The following is a 21,455-nucleotide window of genomic DNA, read 5'->3' as shown; positions in this document are numbered from 1 at the left end:
ATGTGTGAAGCTGAAAGGTTTTGGGGTTTTTTTCTTTAAAAACTGAGCATAATGCACCATGCTCGGCAAACAGAGCGGAAACAAAAGATCAGAGCAGCCTCTTTCACACATCGCACCATGGAAATACAGAAAAATGAGGTGAAGCCAGGTGTGCAACCATATGCAACAATCAGATTTCAAACTCCAACATGCTCAGTTTCTTTCTGCAAGATTACCTCATGTGAAACTCAGTTTATTCAACTAATGTCACACGCCTCAAAGTATTCAGTGGAAACTGACAATCGGATTAAATAGTTCATTGTTCCTCATTATGGAAAGTCTTATAAATCCTCTTCAATAAAATCTTTATAGGACATTTATTAAAATATCAGCAAAGAGAGAATTTCAACACTCAGGGGCTGCTGAAGGATATTTCCAAACCATTTTCACATTTTGCCATAAAAAGCACATTTATATGTAATGGAAATCTATTGTAAAGTGTAAAAAAAAGAAATCTATAAATAGGCTAAAATTCACACTGAATGTCTCCAACGTTTCACGATACAGTTGTCTCATGTTGATCACCTCATAGTGTGAAAAACTCCCCAAAGGATCTTGCGTTTTAGGAAAAAGAGGTTGTTTCACACCGTGGTGTAGCAGTCATTCAGAAGTTGGGCGTTTGGACAGGAACACGCTCAGGTTTACTGAGTAAACCGCTGCGGCGTCAGTTTCGAGGCGAAGGCGGGGAAAAAAATGGAAGTTTGTACCTGAGGAAGAGCCAGAAGATACACAGGTTCACTCCTGGAAACGTCACACACCCCTTAATTATACATCCATCCACTCACTTCATCATATTTAAGGGCTGTCGAGTTCTGGAGCTCATTGCACCTTATGATAATAAAAGCACAAGTTAGTTGCCAAGTAACACAACTTAGACACCAGACCTGGATATGAAGGAATACAGTATCTGGGGAATGTTTAAGAATTCCAGAAAAAAATCAGTTTGCGTCACCATGAAAGAGTTTTTTTATACCAATTTTACCAATTTTAATAAAGTGAGATACACACTGTTGCTCTTGGGCTCCAGAGGTAACAGCACTGTTATTCCTCTTCCCTTTGGACTGAGATATGTTTGCTGTTCCTTTGGCCGAGCAAACCTGTACATAAGTACATTTCCCAAATGTCACATTTCTCCTTGAAGTCTTCCTCTTAAGTACATTTGCTTCCCAAACAGCTGTATGAACAGCTGCTGAAGAGACACTTCGTCGGCTGTGTTTTTCAAGGGGACAAGTGGAGAAAAAACAGGAGTTTGTTATAGTAACGACCACAAGCTCGGCTGCAGCCTCCTTGAAAGTCTGGCCACAAAGTGGACACAGATGCACAACGGAGTCAAAGAAACGAGCAGACAAAAGCCATGTGGGGCTCACAACGAGGATTTTTTGTCCGTTTCAAGGGAGATTCTGTATGATTTAGATTGTGTTGGTTTTTATAAAAAGAGGTGTATTTAATTGCCTCGCTGCTGCCATGGATAGTGTCATACAACAACTGTTTGGTCCCGACTTGGCTCTGTGGGAGTGAGCTACTCTGTCTTTCTCTCTCCCAACCCAGATCGGCCTCGGCCACTCCTGCAGACCGTCACCGTCTTCTCTCACGTGGATGTGACAAATTGTGAACAATCCCTGAAGGAGGGTCCAAAATATCTTGAAACATTCACGTCACATTTCCCCTGCATGAGGAAGGGAAAGTGTCTTGTGTTTTCTTTTTGTTTTTTTTTGAGACTCAAATAGTCTTGTAGTTGTCATCACTGTCTCAAATCCATCTAAAGACCTGAGTTTGTGTGAATTAGAAAGTGTGAGAAATGAGCCTTCGTCACGTTAATCTGCTCCCAATCCGGCAGCTTCAGCACTTCTTTTATGAGCTCCATCTTGTTGGACTTTGTACGACAGAGTGATGGGCGAACTGAGGGAAAGACCACCATTTCTTACAGTTAGAAATTCTCAGTTGCGACTTTGTGCACATGTTTTCACGGGAAATGAACCCAAGGTGCTGACATGCAATCCAGAATTAAAAGCGATCTTTATTGCAGATGAAAAGAATCCCAAAATAGAAAAAAATAAATAAATAAACTCTCAAAAAGGTGGAAATAAACCTGAAATCCAAACTAATCAAAAGGAAGAACCTGAAATCCAAAAGAAAAACAGGTTGATAACAGGAACAAACCAGGACTGAACAGGGTGCAACAGGTGAGGATTTCAAACAAACCGACATCAGGCAGGACTGAGGACGGTACAGGAATACACACTGGGAAATAGATAGAGAAAAAGGCACAGCTGACAACAATCTAGGGAAGACAGACAAACAAGACATTTGCGATGAAAGGAGAGAGGCATTAAACATGAAACCAGATGTGAACATTGACAAAACATGACCGTTAGTGGACAAATAGATAAACAAGACAGGCAAAGTGGAAAACCATAAAACCAAAACACCATCATGGAAATAAAGACAATCACAAGCATTGTCGTGTGACTCTTAAACAAATATTGTGCTGGTGCATGAGAGTTTCAGGCATATTTGGAAGTTTGTTATCTGTGAGTCATACTGAAGTAAAAATTCATTGTGATTAATAGGAGACATGGTTGCTAATATACAGATATTATTACACTTTTATTCTCCAACTAATTGTGAGTTGGTTTCCTTGAGCTATAGTCTATGATATGAGCGAAGTGTTTGATCTGTGTCGTCTGCGATCCTGAGAAAGATGAGCTCTCGTCGATCAGTGTTGGTAAACCTTGGTGAGTGATGAATCCCCTATTCAACTCTTACCTCATAGTGACAGTATCCCAGAGTCAAGCTCAGGCCGACCATTGCATGCTGTCACTGAAACATATCCTAAAAACATTACTTTAAAGCCAATTACATTTCTTATCTAAAACTGGGGGGGGGGGGGGGCGTTGGAAAAAGCCATTGACTTTTGTTCTCCGAGCTCTGAAACTCACTTCCTATTGGAAAAATACAAGTCTGACAGCATTCAGTTGTATTTTTCACACTACGATGTTGGAACACTTCTACTTCCTATAGTTACTCGTGAATGAATGGGGGGAAAGTTGTGGGTTCGAGTCCGGGATGAGCCATTCTGTGTGGAGTTTGCATGTTCTCTCTTTCCTCCGATTTCCTCGCACAGTCCAACAACTTGCAATTGAGGCTAATTGGTATTTCTAAACTGGTCATAGGTGTGGATGTGTGTGTTGGTGGATTGTCAGTCTCTCTCTCTCTGTCCTGATGAACTGTCGACCTGCTGCACCTTGTATCTAACCTTCATAGTCAACAAGGATTTGCTCCCAGGTGAACTGAAGCTGGATAAAGCGAGCTCCAGAAAGGGTTTCATTTCCCAGACGTTCGGTACAGCTTGGACTTCCCTGCTTTATATTTTGTTTTGTTTTTCTTGTTAATCTGAGCCACAAATCCTTTCTTTCCATGTCCTTGTCCCCTGGACAGCCTGAAAGGGGGCCATAACAGTAACATTAAAGCCAGAAATTAGAGCCTGATGTGGAGGCGTATTATGAGCAGCGTATCACCACTAACAGGTGTGAACATATTTCAACAAGACTCTTGCATCTAAGTGAATGTTGCTGCAAGTGAGGGGGTCAAGCGAAGCTGCACACTGACCTGACAATAATAGCTGTGTTTTATTCTGTGCACACATACTTCAGAAGTGCCCCCCCCCCCCCCCCCCCCCCCCCCCCCCACCGCTCATATTCTGTAAATAAAACACTCACACATGAGTTGCTGACCATTTTTATGACTCGCCGCAGCTGTTCACTCGCTCTTTAAGATTCACCCTTCTCCAAGGAAGTCTGAATATTTACCCGGACTTCTTCGTAATTTGCACATCAGTGTATAAGAAATGAAAGGGTTTCCAGACAGGAGTCTCGACCCCGATCCCCTCGGCCGTTATCGCTGGCATTTCTGCCAGAACTCCCCCTCAGAAATGTTTCCCCTTCATCACAATAAACAGAAATGCCGTCACTCGCTCCTCACCTCATACCTCTCTTATTCCACCATTAGACATGCTCGGTGGGTGGAAATCCTTTTGAGCATTTCCAGATCGCTGGCACCGGCCCAACCGGGTTCGCATTGTTTGCTTGGCGATATCTACACATAATCGTTACAGCCTGGCGGGGGAAAAAAAGCCGAGCGGTTGCATGTAAAAAGTCTGGGAGGCGGTTTGCGTATTGGGAAAGCTGTTTTCATACGCCCTCCTTTTTCCTTTTATTGACACAAACTTTCTCTCTGAACACCTCATAATATCTTTAGTTGTCAAAATAGATTAAGGTTTGAACTTCAAAGTGTATTTTTTAATAAAAAAAACTGGTTTTGACACTGAACTTCATATCAGAAAGACTTTGGGCAATGTGGATTTGCCCTTTAACTTTTTATGAGATAATAATTGCGTAAATGTCGATCAGATAGTATTTTATGACTGAATTTCAAACTCTATTCTGTTGTTGTTCATCACAAAGACAAATGATTTTAAACCACTGATGAGCAACTTTAATCTTTGTCATTCTCACAACTCAAGTCGGAAATTATGAACTACGGCAGCTGATTAAATGTAAATGACTACTTGTATATTTAATGCCAATTAAATACATGCATTTCTCTTAAGATTTTTATCCAAGTAATATATTTGTTGTTCAAATATGCTTAAAATGACAATCTTCCTTCATTTACCTGCAGGCCTCATTTGGCCGCCAGATGTCCTCTACTGCTTCAAACCTCTTCTTGAAGGAAAAACTAGATTTTATAACAGACTTCTGAGCCTCCAAGCAAATTCCTAACACAAATGTATGTTTGTTTTAAAAAGAAAGCAGAAGGTGTGAATGTGGTCTGCGGGTCCATTGTGAGCTGATTGGCTGAGCAAACATGATGATGAAGAGGAAGTTAAGATTGTTGACAAGGAACTGTGTTTGTATCCTGAAGCACCAGCGGGTTCACTTGTTGAGCAAGTTAAAGTCGTTTGATGTCAGTTGAAAGATTTTATGCATTGTTCACCTTTTTTGTTTTAATTTAAAGTATTTACTGTTGGTGTTTTAAGTCTCTCTGTGCTGTTAAACTCTGTCCAGCAATAGTTGGGGTTCAGAAAAGAGACGTATATTCCCTGTGGGAGAGACGGGTGGTCCGTCAAGGTTTGGAAATAGTTTCTCAATATCACCACATCCTTGCCTTCTTATTTTAATTCCTATGGCTTTTTTCCCCCCCTTCAGCCAGGAGGCTGCTGAATCCTGGGAGCTTTTTACAGACGGGGTATCTTGTTCCCGCGTGGTCTGGTGGCGCGAGTATTTTGTATATACATCCAGTTCAGTTGTGTATTGTTATGTATTCATCTTTTCTTGGCTCAGCTGGGTAGACTGCTGAACTGAACTGACCCGAATGGAGTAAATAAAGTCGTCTGGGTCCAAAATCAGTTTGCCGAAACAATTAAAGAGAAAACAAATACAGTCCAGAAACACACAGGCAGAGTCTAAACGGTTCATTCTGTGGAGCCTGCATCATGACGTGATCAACTTCCAATAGAAGTCCGATTTGATCGAGAAGTTTAATCTGAAAAAGGGTCGACGTTTCTTCAGATTTCTCATCAAATGCTGCAGTTTGTTTCGGGGGCTTGAAGTCCTAAAGCTTACATGCACAGGCAATCAAAAGAGTCAAAGAAAAGAAAAAACTGCAGAGCCACAACAGATGCTACATTTTCAGTAGTTTTATTGAAAAATGCCTCTTCTGTTTCAGAAATAAATAAGAAAATAAGGCTGTGTGGAATTCACAAAATGTGCAGTTAAAAACAAGAGAAAAGCAATCCTATGTCCATAGTCTTGCAACCAAATCAAAACTGCATCGACAGAGAACAACAACTATATTCTGACTTAGAAATCCTCTCTAAATATACAACACAATCATGCAATTCCACCTTTGGTAACAAAACAAAATGGGTTTAGTTATTATTGGGTTTACAGGCCATACAAAACATAAACAAATCTTTTGGGAATTAAAAAAAAACAAAACTTTTCCTTTAAAAAAAACAAAAAAAAAACTACCAATGGAGTATCTGAAACAGCTTGACATACTGACATGTGACCAAAAACAACACGGGCAGTTTTGAAAAGTGTTTGGAAACATACACGCCGAACGTCTTTGGTTTTCACACAGTTAGTGCCTTACACGTGGGAATCCGATAAACAACTGCAGTTATATTACAAGCAGACACTTAAGGGAAACACTTAGCAAGCACACAGGTTCGTAACATGTAGGTTTGTACTGCTGAACTTTTTCTCACGTCCCCCCAAAAAAAATTAAATAAAATATATATGCTCAATATAGCCAGGGGCATCAGACCCGTGAGCGTACTCGCTTTGTTCGAAGCGGATCCAATAATTAGCTCCTTACTGCAACTACGATGCGAGTCTTTCTGTTTTGTCTCGTGGCAGTGATCTCTTTCCTCGAGGGACTCGTGACAAACCGGGTGATTGTATTGTCTCAAACTCTCCGGCCGGCTCCACAGGTATAGACGCTACCGCAGGGTCGGGCTGGTAGCGGGTGGCTAGAAAAATATTGGGGAGGGGAGGGGGGGTGATTTGGCCAATCAAGGAATTCTCCAACTTTGCACATGCACAGTTCGAATGATATTGCACTGTGGACTTAAAGTAAAAAATGCCCTGTGTCAAACTACTGCTAAACTTTAAAGTACAAAATAAAAAATAAAAAAAGAAAGAAGTTTGAAATGCTCTGATGACATTCACAACAAAAACAAAAAAACCCATCAAGGTATTAATATGTAGTAAAATAACCAGCTGATACTACAATACACACTTGGAAATGGCAAGAGAGCAACATTTAGCACCTTTTTGATCAAAGTAAACAAACGAACGAACAAAAAAAACAAAAAAAAAAACAACGATTAAAAGTACAAGTGAAACATGCGTCAGTCTGGACCAGAGATGTTTTAAGTGATAAACAGAGGTTATGCTGGTGGTAAGTAAGCAGAAGGTTACGAGGCACAAGCTCAATACAGATGTTAACTTGATGTTTAGTGAAAACGTCCTGGTTCATACAATCATTTACAAAAAGGCTAAAAAAGAAAAAAAAAAAAAAAAAAAAGTTTTATTTACATGTATCACCTCTACATTAACGTTGTTTTCAGTTATGAAATCCTCTTTGTTAGTAGCTGGTTTCGGGTGGTGTTTGTTTGTACATGCTCCTTCCTTCGTAGAAATGCTCAGTCTTTGTTTTGCTTTTGTTTTTTTTTCTAGTTTCCAACCGCTCGTGGTTCAAGATGCAAACAGGCCAGCAGGTTGCCATCGCTGTAGCTTGTAGCTGTGAGATGGTGTTAGTGCCAGTCCGCTCCGTTCTGCTTTTGGTTTGTTTGTTTGTGTTGTTTCTTTTTTTTGCCTTTCGTAACATTTGTTTGAATGTTCAATAATTATGTCCTTGGTGATTTATCCTTACGTGCCCAATAGCAAGTGGGCAAACATCTCAAAAACAGGACTTCAAAGTGTAAAGCGGCACAGATTACTATGCCATACCTGCAAACAGTTCAAAGAGGGTGTTAGTTTTCTCTGTGGAACAAAGTTATTCGCATCTTATTTAACGTAACGTGAGTCATCGTACTCTAAAATGCATCACATGCCAGGTCTTTCAAAAATGGACATCGAATGTATGGAGGTATATTAATGTAGGGGTTCTCTTGAGGGGAACTTTAGCAGTGATTGTTCGAGTTTGTCTGAGCAATAGTAGCTCCGCACATAAAGTCTGTCAAGCTTTGGCTTCATTCACAAGATGAAAAGGTGAGTTCTAACATCATTTTCAAGAGCTCAAAAAGAAAAGCATACGTTCACAGTGACGTCCTGTCTGACTCCTGCTAAGTGTCTGCTTGTCACTGAACGATTCAATCTGAATTAAATTCTTAGATTTTATTAAATCATAAAGTCACAGTTGAGAAATGTGCTGATTTTGAATAGAAGTCAACAGTTTAAAAACACGATCCGAAAGCTGGATGGGCGATCTTTCTCTGGACGTAATCCCTCAGCCACTACATTCATGCCTCCATACATTAGCGGTCAGGTAGTGCAAATGTAATTAGTGTGCATACACTTAGTGTTTCTTCGGTGTAGTGCCATGCAGAACTTAGACCGGACTGAGCGTACCTGTGTATCCTTGTCCATTGTAAGGAATACCAACACACTGAGAGGAGTCGCAGTATCCAGGGGGTCCGGGTGGCCCCCTCACCCCTGGAGTACCCTGACGACCTGGAGGGCCACGAGGCCCAGCGGAGCCAGAAGGACCTGGGGGTCCTGTTCGCGATTCTCCTGGTGGTCCTGGAGAGAGAGCGAGAGAGAGAGAGAGAGAGAGAGAGAGAAAGAGAATGGGAACGAGGCCAATTGGAAAGGAGTTTTCCCAGAATGAAAAACCGACTGACATCAGCCATGAACCTCCTGTGGAAATCTTGGGAGTAATGCGCGGCTGCAGCACGCTCATTTCAATTTTTCAATGGTTCAATTAAAAAGCGGCGAGATGTACTCCGGGGCTGTGCGGAGTTACCCTCGGCCCCGTCTGTCTAGACGGCAGAAACTCGGCATGGAATTTTTTTTCCCCCCCTCTATTTTTCTCTCTGTTAAGTGAGCCCATGTGTTGTCCATGGAGCCACCAAAGAAAGCTCAGGGTACAACCATCTGATTCTCACACACCAGTGAGTCACACACAGTGTGCATTTCTCAGTTCTTTCCCGCTTCATTCACAGAAGCAGACATCAAACAAGGTTTCCTGCTGTTTGTCAATCCCTTCCCTGGGGAAAGAATGTTTTATTTTGAGAGAAAACGCTGACTTATTATCATTATTTGCAACTGCATCGCAGCTTTGACCGGAGGCAGTCTGAAGTCCAGAAACAGAAACTGTCATCTTAATAACGAGCATAAATGCCTTCCATTCGCTGGAAATGTTTTTGGAGGAGTTTTTCATGCACACATGACATGAATCCCTCGGAAAGGAAAGAACTGGGAATATGTCTGGAGGGTCTCCAAGAAGTTTATGCACTGCAGCTGCTCAAACCGAGGTGCCGCAGACACACACTGCAGGGAAATTTCAGCCCCGGGCTGGAATGTGTCGTTTTAATTGGACTAATGGGAGTACTCCGCGGCTGAGAAAAAGGGCCACAAGGAAGGTGAAGAAGCTGTCACAGTCGAGCGTTTTCAGCCGAAAGGATGGAGTTGTAAAACCAGTGGGAATCCTTCATGTGTTCTGTACTGAGGCCGAAGATTGAACTGAAGACCAAACAGATTAGTTACCTTGTGGCCCTGTTGTTCCCCTTTGTCCTCGGATGCCAGTCCCTGGAGGTCCTCTCTCTCCCTTCTCTCCTGACAAACCTGCAGAAAGGAGCGAGAAGAAATCAGATTTGCACACATGAAGGGTTTTTGGAGGCGTTTCCAATCAATGAAACTGAGGTTGGGGGAAAATCATGCAGAAGGACAATCGAACCAATGAAATACAAGTTTTTTTAAGTTTGCTTGGACTCAGCATCCTCAAGCTAATTCGTTCATCATTACAGAGAAGAACAATGAAGCACCTCTTTCTCCCTGACTTCCAGGTTGACCTGGGTTTCCAGGAAAACCAGTTCGACCAGGTTGCCCAGGCTCTCCGCGGCTGCCCTGGTTGCCGGGGGTGCCGGGGGGACCGGGCGGCCCCGGAGAGTTGCTGCGATATCCGGAGGGAATCTGGTTGAGAAGCATGTCGACTCTGCTCATCTGGCCTGCAACGACAAAGTGGAGATCATTTAAACGTCGGATGCTGCGGATCCTTCAGGGACGAATGGAGAAGTTCGGTAGGTGAAATGTTGGGCTCACTGTTCACAAGCTGCTCGCAAACTTGTCTGGCAATAGAGCGCATCATGTTCTGGGATGCAAAGTCTCCCTGGAAGCACAAACATTTGGATGAAGACATGTTGTGACTTCCCTCATCAACAGAATATAATTTGTACAAATATAACTATATACACACCCTTTCTCCTTTCTCTCCTTTAACGCCAGCAGTTCCCTGTTGATGACACAAACAAGGTCAGAACAAGAAGTTCTCTAAACAGTGCCCAAGAAAATGATATATAGTACCTCATTATACATGAAAAAGCTGAAGATAGTTGGTTTTTCTATGGTTTTGATCAGAGTTATTGGGATATCACAGACTGGAATTCATCAAAGTTAAGTCAAGATACTGTTTTGAAACTACTAATTTAGTTTTGATGGCAGCAAATACACCCAAATACACCAAAAAACACCCATAATTCAACAAATATAGTCATTATTTATTTTTATTTGACTTGCAGAGAGTGCAGTATGGAACTGTCCCTGTCATCTTTAGGGCAATTAAATGAACGAAAACTAAAGCTGACACTTATTAATGCTTGAAAACTGGTGAAATGGACTTACTGGGTTTCCTGTGTCGCCCGGTTTGCCTGGTTTTCCAGTAATTCCTGGTACACCCGGGTTTCCAGGGCTTCCCTAAAAAAAAAAATACAGTGAAGTGCCGTTTTAGTATAAATAACTGCGCAATGAATGTAATTGCAACGTATAACTCCCGCTGCCTGAGACGTTGCGTAACAGGCTTTAAGTCGGGATCCATGCTTTTGACATCTGCAGAGGGAAGGTGGGTGTGGGGGAGGGGGTGTGGCACAAGCTGCCAAGAACACCAGAGAGGAGATGGAAACACACACACACACACACACACACACACACACACACACACACACACACACACACACGCACACACACACACACACACACACACACACACACACACACACACACACACACACACACACACACACACACACACACACACAGCAGACACCACTGCTAATGGCTCCTGGCGCGCACAGGTTGGTATGGTACATATGAAGTCTGTTCTGGGACGCTGCCTGTTGGCATGTTGGCTGGACTAAGTACATTCAGACGTCCACAAACCACAGCAAAAGAAGAAAATGAGAAGCGTGCACCGTCCTCGTAACGTTTGCGGGGGCCTAAAGACTACAGTCTATTTTTTTTTTTATGTGGCGTTCCAGTAGAGTGCCTCTGTGGAGCCGGAGGAGTAATTGTCGTAGACATATCAGGAAAGAAAGCACACTCTGAGGAGTATTTATTTGGCTCAATTCTACACAACACAAACATGTACACACTCACCATGGGCCCTGGCGGACCTCTGGGTCCAGATGGTCCCTCCTTTCCTGGTGGCCCCTAAGTAGAAACAACATACAATCACACATGCGTTACAACACACTGGGGACGCCGTTGGTGCAATACATCAGTGTCACGGCCTCGTATTGGGTCCAGCTCTGACTGCGTCCTTTTGAAAGACGTCAGGCCGGATTGTTCCAGGCGACAACATGCAACTTCAACACCACAATACTCCTGTTGAGTGAAACTGGAGATCCTGCAGAAAAGTCCTGGCTTCATCATGTGTTTGGGTCCATTTACAAGCTTTGAACACAGTGCGCACACAATGCAGGGGTTGGAGGTGGACCTTACCCGTGCTCCGCTTGGTCCAACGGGGCCCAGAGAACCGCGTGGCCCCTGAGAACCCTGGGAAAAAGCAGACACACTTAATCAAATCTTAATGATGAAGAACAGGATATTTATGTAGCTCCCTGATGCCTCTGCTGACCTCGAATTTACTGAAAAGATTCAGCAGTTTCCACCTTCTTCAGCCAACGATAACATATCATTTTGCCTGTACAAACTGGAAAATATTCCCTTTGTATCCCGTCATGTGACGTCTTATAGAAACGTGCATAGGCAGTGCTATTGCAAAGTGAAGTAAGCAACACAACTGTGCCAATGAGCACTGACTATTACAGAGTGGGATTTTCTCCCATGTCTGAATTTGCTTATTCAGAAGCCAGAATAACCAATGGTGATGTTCTCTCCGGTTCAATGGTGGGAGTTGGCTGAATGGCTTCAGCTGGATGAATGAAGGGATGTTCGGCCAAGAGATGGCTATGCAATACCAGCCCACTCAAAATTGCCCTTCCTAACAAAGGATTTCCACATGGATATGATGGCTGTAGCCAGAGAGATAAACACTGAGCTGCTGCAATTATGTGGTTCGACATCTTGGATGATTCAGATCGGAGAAAGGAACCATAACTCTGCGTTGACCATCTTTGGTGACTTACACATTCTTTTAATTGATCTATGATGGAAAGATGTCAGCTTCAGAATACGCGACTCTGAATTTGTGCTACACTTGGAGAAATGGGTTGCTTTTCTAAGAATTGTGAGAAAGAGAATGAGAAAGTCATGGAAAACCACACTTTTGTTTTGAACTTCTCAAAATACCACAAATGCTGAAGTTTTGGGCCGGAGTTTAATTGGTACCCGTCATTGTGCCTGTCTGATACATTGAAAATAAACTATGACACCATGCTCAATCACTGTAAACACTGTCAATGTTTCTTCTTTTTTTTACAAAACTTTTTAAATCGCTTCCAATAACATCATTAGGTTGAAAATTTCAATATTTCAGTCAGTGCCCTGCAAAGGGTTAAAGAGTTTTGAGGAGTAAATCACTGTAATAGTGACTTTAGCTGACATTCATTTGCATCCAAAGTGTCACCAAGACAAACTTTTACTAGAAGTCAAAGATGCTCAAACTCCAGACAGACTGCGAAGCTCTACAGAGTCACAATCATCTCCAATTACGAGGCTGGAGGAGAACATGTTCCATTCCCCATTTCCCCTTCGGTAACACGAGTCCACGCTTCATAATAATTTAACTGCATCACTGGCCTTCTCCGGGTTGTCAATCAACGGGCTGATTTGAGAGTGTGGGACTCCCCGAGGATGGCACGGTAAGCCTCCCACTCTGAGTGTGGTTTCAATCTGGCTGTGTGGACTGGATCCAGACTCCAGTAGCAAACCCCGCTCTCCATGGATGGTCTCCTATTTCCTGCTCATACACCGCAAAATGTGAGAGGAGTGCTTACTTGCAGGCCGGGCAGGCCGGGGTCTCCACCATCTCCCTTTGGTCCTTGGCGACCCTGAGGATGAAGGAGGAAAAGAACAGTTTGCGCTCCGGTCTTTTGTTCTGTCCATTTAGCTCGTGATTGTGATTGATAACATGTTTTGACAAGAACATCTGCAGGTAAAGGAAATAATGAAGTATTCTGGCGGGCTGTCTGGAAGTAATTGGGAGTATAATAGATTTTGACACGGGTTATAAATTCAGCACGCTGGTGGATCTGCAGCGGAGATTATGGCAGCTCTTCAACACCTTCCAGTTTTAAAACAACTTAGTCATAGTGTGTGTCATATGTGCCCATGCAGAGCTGGACATTTCCCTCTGGTAGTGTGGATTAACTCACAGGCTCTCCAGGCAGAGAGAGTCCGTTGGGTCCTTGTGGACCTGGTGGTCCCATGGCGCCTGGAAGTCCTTGCTCACCGCGTGGACCCATTGCACCCTGAAGCAGATGCACAGAAAGACACCAAATGGTTACGAAGAACAATTGTAATCAGACCTTCAACTTCTCACGTTCGCTTGTGTGAAAATATACAGTCGATAACTGAATTCAGATGTGTGCGGTTCTCTAGCGAAGCTCTCGCCGCTTCGGAAAACACCGAGCTACAGAGTAGCTTGAGCATCGACGATAAGGTCAACGTGGTCCAGTCATGCAAGTTACTGAAAATAAATTATGAAGTATCGGCCCGTAAAAGCAATGATAACGATCTGTAGCGTGCTCAAAGGGAAGACAAGTTGAACTCACAGCACTGCCAGAATCTCCTCGATCTCCTCTCGGTCCTTTAGAGCCGGGGCTGCCCTGAAAAGACGGGGGGAGGAAGAAATGGAGTGAGGGCCGATTCCAGATTCTAAAACCCCAAGGCATACCAAATCCTTGTGGGGGCTTAGTGAGTTTACCAAGCGCTCATATTGCAGTCTTCTCCACTGTTGTTCTTTCCAACAGGCATTTATCTTTTGACACTTCTCCCTAAGCCCGCAGCGCTTTGCATGCCGCCGGCCTCATCCTCGAGCTGCTCTTTACAGAGGAGCGGAGTGGGAAATATAGCTTATATAATAGACATCCTGAGCCTGCTCGCCGCATGGCGAGCAACTGTTAACGGTAACGCTCGCAGAGTGCAGTATGGCTTTACCATCAACCTCGTCCGAGAGGTGGGACTTCTGAGAAAACACTTTTATTAAGTAAAGGAATAGAGAAGAGACGTGAGGTGAAGACAGACGAGAAGAAGGGACAGTGGCGGGAGTGTTTCTACCTGATGTCCAGGTGGACCCTGGGGGCCGATGCTGTCCTGCGTGCATGTGCAGGAGTGGGGAAGGGAGGGACACTTGGCCTCGTCTCTCTGAAAGGGACAAAAAGTAAGACGGAGGGGAATGAATGGAGCTGCACAATTCAGAGCAGAACTATCGCAGAGACTCTGGGAAGGTTTTTATATAACAACGATGAAGACGTATTGCTGCTGTAGAAACTGATCGACGAACACGATGCGCCGAGGATCACGTGACACACTCTAGCATTCATCAAATGTGGAATATCGGTCTTGTGTTACAGATTGTAAATAAATTCTTTTCATAGTTTGCACAAAGATTTACCACATCTGAAAAAATGTTTGCGTCGTTTATGACAACGCATGTTCTCAATGTGTCGTGTGTTAGCCTTTAGCACAAATGCTACCGTTATCGCTGCGAGAGGCATTTCCTCAGCTGGCTTCCGACAGCTTTTATTGGCAGACATTAGAAGAAGATATCCATTTGCTTTGCCCTTTCTGAAGGCTGGAAATATTTCTTGAATCTCTTCCGCTGCCCTTTTTCTCTCCACAGATTCCTTTCACAAGTTGTGTTTTTTTCTTTTCCTGCTCAATTCAGATTTATTTGCTGTGTCGCTCCAATGTGATCGATAACTTCCTCCACCGACACGTCCAACTCGGTGGTGTCACATATCATTCTGTGCTTGTGGGGGCTCTGCGCCTCATCCAATTACTGGCAAACACAAAAATAAACACGAACAGGACACTGTTTCCAGCAAAATCTTTCTCGTGTAAACAGGGCCTACTGCATGCAAAACCCTCTTTCAAATAGTCCTCGTTGCGTGTGATATCGCTCATTGTATTATTCTGCAGTTGCAGAAACTGCAGAAAGCAAGTAAACCAAAAGTGAGGTAATTTAGTAATGATAAAATATGGCATCAAAGGGGTAACATTAAAAACATCTGAATAAGATTTTATGATTGATGCTTACTGCATTGACTTTACTGGGACTTTTTCAAATGAGGAAGCTTTCAAACACTACAGAGATCATAACAGATAGCTCAGCTCAAATGTGACGACAGCCAGCAACTTGGTGCTTTGAGGAGGAATTCTCAACGACAGCTGTGAGTCTGTATTATTAGACACGAGTTGTCAGCATAATGAGTTGCATAACACTGAAATTCTTGACATGTTGTATTAATATCTGAAGCCAATTACAGATGAATTACTTATAATTGGCCAAATGTGCCTGCATCCGGTATTTTCAGAGCTGAATGAAAATGAATGTGATTTACTGGCTGCTTGTTGATGTGAAGCAGCACTTGTTTTCTTGTAATTGGATGGCCATGCTGGCAACAGTCCGATTAGCACAATTACACAGGATACAGGGTTCTCTTCAGTCTCGTTCAAGCACTTTCTTTTCAAAACTGCCATCTAGTCATCAGCATTGCATCTCAACGAAAGTATAGTCACTGTGTCCCACCTATGTTTACTTCGATATAAAGAATGTGATTATTGGCTGATACTGGCTTGATACGATTGTTTGTGAAATGATACCCAGAATGGATCTTGTTCTTACTGTAGAAGGCAGGTCGCAGCATCTGTCCCGGCTGATCCAACTCAAGCTGCAGACAATATCGAACATCTGGAGCTGGAACTGCTCGGCCAAAGAAAGAAAAAAAAAAGCATTGAAAAAGGGTGTTACAAACGACTCCAGTTCACAGTGAAAATGTGCATTGTTGGAAACCGACGACAAGATGACCCTTTGAGAAATGGAAGCATTGCAGACTTGCATCCACCCAGCACTCACTGGGAGCCATTAGAATTCAAGTTACGCACAAGAGGTTTTGTTTTTTGGATTTTTAACAAGTCCGAGGTCTTTTCCACTCACCGTAGCCGACTTCCTCCTTCCGCCTCCAGACTTGACCATCTTGCCAAGCACCTCGTAGCCATCCAGAGTGATGTTGCCGGCCTCCTTTATGGGCTTCTCTGCCACCTCTTGGCAGTCCACGTTGAGCTTGACTTTTTCCGGCGAGACAGTGATGTGAAGCTGCGGGAGAGGGTGGGTGGAGCGAGGGCACCATTAGAAGACATCCTTGTACCCGGCTGCCAAATTTGTAGCAGTACAATTACTTGGCCAATAGTACTGAGAACATTTGAGATTTTGAACAACTTGGTTTGGCTCTGGTTTCAGGGTTGGAGGGGACAAGGTTGCCCTTTAAAGGAAAATCCAGATTCTTTCAGAAAGTGCAACCATAAGGCCAGAAACAACCACACGGAAGCTTTATAAGCTCCGTTGTCTAAAACTTGAAAAGACTGATGCTCTGTTCCACATAATTGCTAGAGAGCATATTGTTTAGTCTTTGCAGAACCAAGTTAATTATAGATTCTGATATTACCTTAGAGTGGTTACTGATTTGGCCGGAGACTGCTCTTTGATGCCTCCACAGATGAATGCACCATATGAACGAAAAAAGGAAGTACACCAGTGTTGGCCTCTTCTTGCAGCATTATGGTGCTGTAGTGAGTGATTGTATAATAACACAGAATGACAAAGTGCTAGATTCTGAAGTTTCCTGTCCAGAGAAACCAGCTCCACATCTTGAAACAATATCATTTGTGGTGTGCCATCTAAAGTCTTACACTTTCCATACTTTTCCTTCACAGTTGCAAATTTTCCTTCTCTCCGCAGTCAGACAAGCTTTCTTTATGTCAGGAAAGGCAAGCTACCATTTCTTTCTACTAAGTTCACAGACCACAGACGAGGCTGTGCTTCTTGGCCACCAATCACAAAATTACAGTTGACTTCCTTGGCAGAGGAACAAACTGTCTGGTTGACCACAAAAAGAGAGGGGTGTCGTTTATCCCGGGGTCCTGGCTTGGCTATAATACCCCATGATGCTCTGGAGGGCTTACCGAAACAACTTTGGATGGCAGCCTGGGATGGTCAGTAATGAGCATGTACACATTACCTCACTGACCAATAAGTAAACACAATAATAACACTTCAGTCTATGGAAAATAGGGTTGCAGAAAAACTCGCTTTCGAGTGACCACTGCTCCCTCAGACGATTATACTTGCTGCTAAGGGAAACAGCAAAGTGCCGACAGACGAACAACTTTCATCAATTCATCAATTGTCCACACAGAAGGTTTCAGTGTGCTCCGCTGTGTCAACACTCCACAATCAGAGGACATGTGGTACGATTTCAGCCGGACACCAAGCCCAACACACTTGATATATTTCCACAATTTCTATCAGATTAGGTTTTATTGTTTTTGGACCCATCCCTGGTGTTCCTTTTATTTTTCTAAACTTTATACCTTGAAAAACTCATACCTTCATTTAAGGAATTCACTAATAAGCAGTTGTGATCGTCCTTTAACTTTTACTGGGAATAAAGTAAACTAAATGTTCCATACAGAATCTCCATGTCGGAGTTTCGATTCCAGACTGCCGCTACTGCTCCGGAAATCCCCAAGCAGGGCTTATCGTTTTCATTTTATCTCCTTGGGAAGGAAGTTCACATGTCTCATCTGGCAGTTTGAAACAGACGAAGCACCTCCGATCTCATAGGTGACAGAACTTAAGATATAACTTCCTGTCACTTCTGTGGTCTGGTCTCCTAAAAAATAATATTTAATCTACACTGAGATGGATTCTCATCTAAGAGTAAGGCCACACAAAATAAAAATACAAAGGAAGCAATCAACAAGCAAATTTGAGATTGTGTCTAAAAGACCAACAAAGAAGTGGGAGCAAACATCAGTCAGGGTTTTGGCTCTTTGCAGACCTCCATTTACCTCCTCCTCAGTCTTAATTATCATATGCATATATTGGCACAACCTTCACATCCCTGAAAGGAATGTTTGAAATATCGGATTCTAGACTTCTCACCCATAAGATTAATGTTTTTTTTTTCCAACTTTAAAGTTACACTGATATAAATGCTTCTACCAATGTGCCTCTGAGCCTTCTGACCTATGGAAAATATCTTCGTGATATTACTTAACAGGAAAGTTGCCTCTTCGGTCTCCCACCACTCAAATGTAGGAGGGGAGTCCCCAGCGGACCAGTGCGTGGCGAGCATCTGCTATGATCATAAGAACTTTCCCACATGTCTAACTTGTGCTGTACTGTAACCTCTCCAGCCGCGGCTTCTCTTTATTAACTTGAGAAGAAAAACAGTTAAATCTAGAAACAATTTCTGACCCCAACACATTAAAGAAGAGTTGTAGAAAGACTTGTCCCAGACTTGAAAAGCTTTGATATAAATTACCAAAAGTACAGCCAGGTTGAGTATAAAATATCAAAATTGACTTTGTTCAATCAGTATTTGAGGATTTTGGGGGGATCAATTTCTAAATTTACTACACTAAACCTTTGAGTTTGCATATGTCGATCCAAGAATTCATTGTGGCTTACAGGAGTGTATAATTTCACCCATTAATCGCCGAATTAGTCAAATTCAGAGTATGTTGTGCTGGATTTTCCACTCCTGCCATACACACAAAGCCTGACTTATGGTCACTCTGGTTTATGGTGTGTGTGTGTGTGTGTTTGTGTGAACTAAATCACCCAGGGTGGTCATTCTGGGAAAAAAAAACAAAAAAACATGGACAACGTGTTGAAAAACCACCGACAACATGCAGAAACACGCCACTGCTGCAGTCGTTACTTACAGACCAGCAAATAAGCAGCTAGGTAGACCGCTGCGCACGCGCCAGCCCGTGGGATAGAAAACACTGCACCGCAAAGTAGTGTCGTCCCTGTACACACTCAGACTACAGTCTCCACGATGGCCACAGAGTGTGAGGCGAGCTTTTATACATGCTCTCCTTCCAACTAGACCAGCGGTGATGTAATTTACATCCAATGTTTTCCCAGGTCCTGCTTGTTCATGAAGCTACCCTACAATTAGTTGTGTATACGCAGTGGTCAAACTGAAAGCCTTGCACAGTATATGCGCAGTTCTCTGGGCCAAAATGTTGCAAACTGTCCTTAGTCCTTTTTTTTTTTTTTTTAACTCTTTGGGAGGAAAAAGAAACTGTATGCTAAATATGTGGCGTACAGTCTTCTGGTAAAAACTTAAAGCCAATTGGACGTGACATGGCGCACACTGAAACCAGCAGTTTCTCCTTCAGGGCTGAATTTTGCATTTTAAGTTGTCCCAGGTTGACGTGGACGAAAAAAATAAAATAAAATAAAATAAAAAATAGGGATCTGCATTGTTTTACTGTCTGCAACAAAAGCCATAAGAGGGTATGTTTTATGTTTGCTCTGACTTTGCTTTGGACAGAGACACGCTTAGCTGTCTTTTAATTGACCTCCCGCAGTGGCCCCAACAGCGACAATACTGTACAAAATGCAGTGAGCTGTAAGCCCAGCATGTGGGCCCAATATCGCAGTGAAACGAGTGACGAAAAACAGAGTTTGGAAAACAATACCACCAGTGTGGGTGCATGTCTGAAATCAGATGACATGTTTTGACAGGTTGTTTTAAGCGTAATCGGTGATCAGCGATCTTTTAATCGGCACCCGCTGAGGGGGATCGAGCACAATTTTTTGCATGAAAGAACGGGACAGATGAGGCCATGGATCTATTTCAGAGAAGAAAAATTAAAAAAAATCCTCCACAGACATCTAGATTTGGATTACTATACCACGGATTGCAATGATTAAATAGCTGAAAACAAATTTGAATATTTCTGCTTTCACAACTACAAATATACTCCTACGGCTCTGTTATGCATCACTTTTACTCCTAACTTTTTTTGTTTTGTTTTGTACTAAGCGGGGGCAAAAAAAAAAAAATCTTGATTCCATTTGTCTGTTCCTCTGTAATCGTAACAATAAATAAGAGGGGAAAAAAAGTGCAGATTTTCAAAATTGTCCTTTGAGCTGCACTTTTTTTTTTCAAAAGAAAACCAAGAAATCCAAAGCAACCTCAAGTGAATCCAAGGAATTGATACGATTTGAAGTACTCTGCATTGGTATTGCCTTAACTAGTACCAGAATAACCTCCACTCTTTATGTGGTCGGACCTCAGGATTAGTACTAATAGTTTGCACATTACACTGGGTCACTCAGACTTTCACTCCAGCCACTCTTTAAACTTATTTATAGCCCCAGGCACCTATTTATCAAAATTAATCGCCCAAAGTTCAATGTCACATCATAAAGAAAAAGGGCAAAGAACACTTTGACAGCAGACTGACGCAAGATTCATGGCGGGGCAACATTTGACAGGTAACATAATACAGCCTGGTGACACTGGCTGTTTGTCAAGGCTTTCCAGTAAAAGGCATTTAAGCCATAATAAATGTTGCATACAAGTCACACGGAGGAAAGAAGAGAAAAGAGAGAGTAAAAATGATTAAAAGAGGATAACCAGCCCACGACTGACCGCGAAACATTCACGACTCTCTCTTTTAAGAATCACGCCGCGTGTTTACCTTGTGGAAGCTCCCATGGAAAATCCGCTTCACCGCCTCCTCATTAAAAGTTGCTTTTTGGATTTCTCCTCGGGTGTCCTTGTTGTAGAACGTGATTGTTTTGCTGGTAGCTGAAAAGAGAGGGGTCTTTGATGAGTGTCTGATGGTGCGTTACGACGTGGAGACACGCAGAGTGCAGACGGGACTATAAAGAACACATGCTTGAAGCCGGAGCAGAGGGATAAAGAGGAGGCCAGCTGGGATTACGTCCATTCTCATAATTATTTGCATGCTTCTACCACCTGTAGGGGTGCCACAATTGTGAAATATACTCATTTAGAACGATGTGAAAGCATGTAAATGTCAGCCTGATTAAAGGAAGAAGCTTTACATTGATGTTTACACTCTTAAACAGACTGCATAGCTGTGTGCGTTTCTACAGCAACGTCCTCTTTCATCTCACGGAAAAATGCATGGCGGGCGGACTTACGATCAACTGTGAGTCCGACCTCGGGGTTGTCGTTTTTGTCGGAAACCTGCCAGATGTCAAAAGGTGTGGGGGCTGTATCGCCGAGGATGCGGAAGAGCAGGATGATGGTGTAAGCAGGCGGAAGGCCCTCGGGATGGATCTCCCTGTTAGAGAGAGAAGCATACCTTATAGTGAGAAAGTGGGAAGTCACAACATCAAACCTCTTGAAGACCATTGAATCCTTCTACAATGATGCAGCAACTAGCGCGGCAGTCATG

At 43.0% G+C, this 21,455-nt stretch overlaps 1 protein-coding gene across 1 annotated transcript in view; it reads right to left on the bottom strand.

Annotated features, from left to right (window-relative positions):
- Positions 1-5,722: 5,722 nt before the first annotated feature.
- The window catches only part of col12a1a (collagen, type XII, alpha 1a), a 56,513-nt gene continuing 40,780 nt past the window's right edge, over positions 5,723-21,455 (bottom strand). Inside the window, exons 50-66 of the mRNA XM_080479506.1 lie at positions 21,199-21,341; positions 20,730-20,839; positions 16,165-16,323; positions 15,853-15,930; positions 14,283-14,369; positions 13,778-13,831; positions 13,379-13,474; positions 13,001-13,054; positions 11,544-11,597; positions 11,199-11,252; positions 10,449-10,520; positions 10,024-10,059; positions 9,870-9,936; positions 9,593-9,775; positions 9,315-9,392; positions 8,178-8,348; positions 5,723-7,556 (exon numbers count right to left, since the gene is read on the bottom strand). Of these exons, the coding sequence (XP_080335632.1) occupies positions 7,546-7,556; positions 8,178-8,348; positions 9,315-9,392; positions 9,593-9,775; positions 9,870-9,936; positions 10,024-10,059; positions 10,449-10,520; positions 11,199-11,252; positions 11,544-11,597; positions 13,001-13,054; positions 13,379-13,474; positions 13,778-13,831; positions 14,283-14,369; positions 15,853-15,930; positions 16,165-16,323; positions 20,730-20,839; positions 21,199-21,341 (1,507 nt within the window). The 3' untranslated portion in view covers positions 5,723-7,545. The remainder of the gene's footprint in view (positions 7,557-8,177; positions 8,349-9,314; positions 9,393-9,592; positions 9,776-9,869; positions 9,937-10,023; positions 10,060-10,448; positions 10,521-11,198; positions 11,253-11,543; positions 11,598-13,000; positions 13,055-13,378; positions 13,475-13,777; positions 13,832-14,282; positions 14,370-15,852; positions 15,931-16,164; positions 16,324-20,729; positions 20,840-21,198; positions 21,342-21,455) is intronic.

The sequence above is a fragment of the Lipophrys pholis genome (assembly GCF_963383615.2).
Source record: "Lipophrys pholis genome assembly, chromosome: 14".
NCBI classification, from domain to species: Eukaryota; Metazoa; Chordata; class Actinopteri; order Blenniiformes; family Blenniidae; genus Lipophrys; species Lipophrys pholis.
The sequence above is the reverse complement of the archived record's forward strand: the minus strand, read 5'-3'. Positions and strand labels throughout refer to the sequence as shown.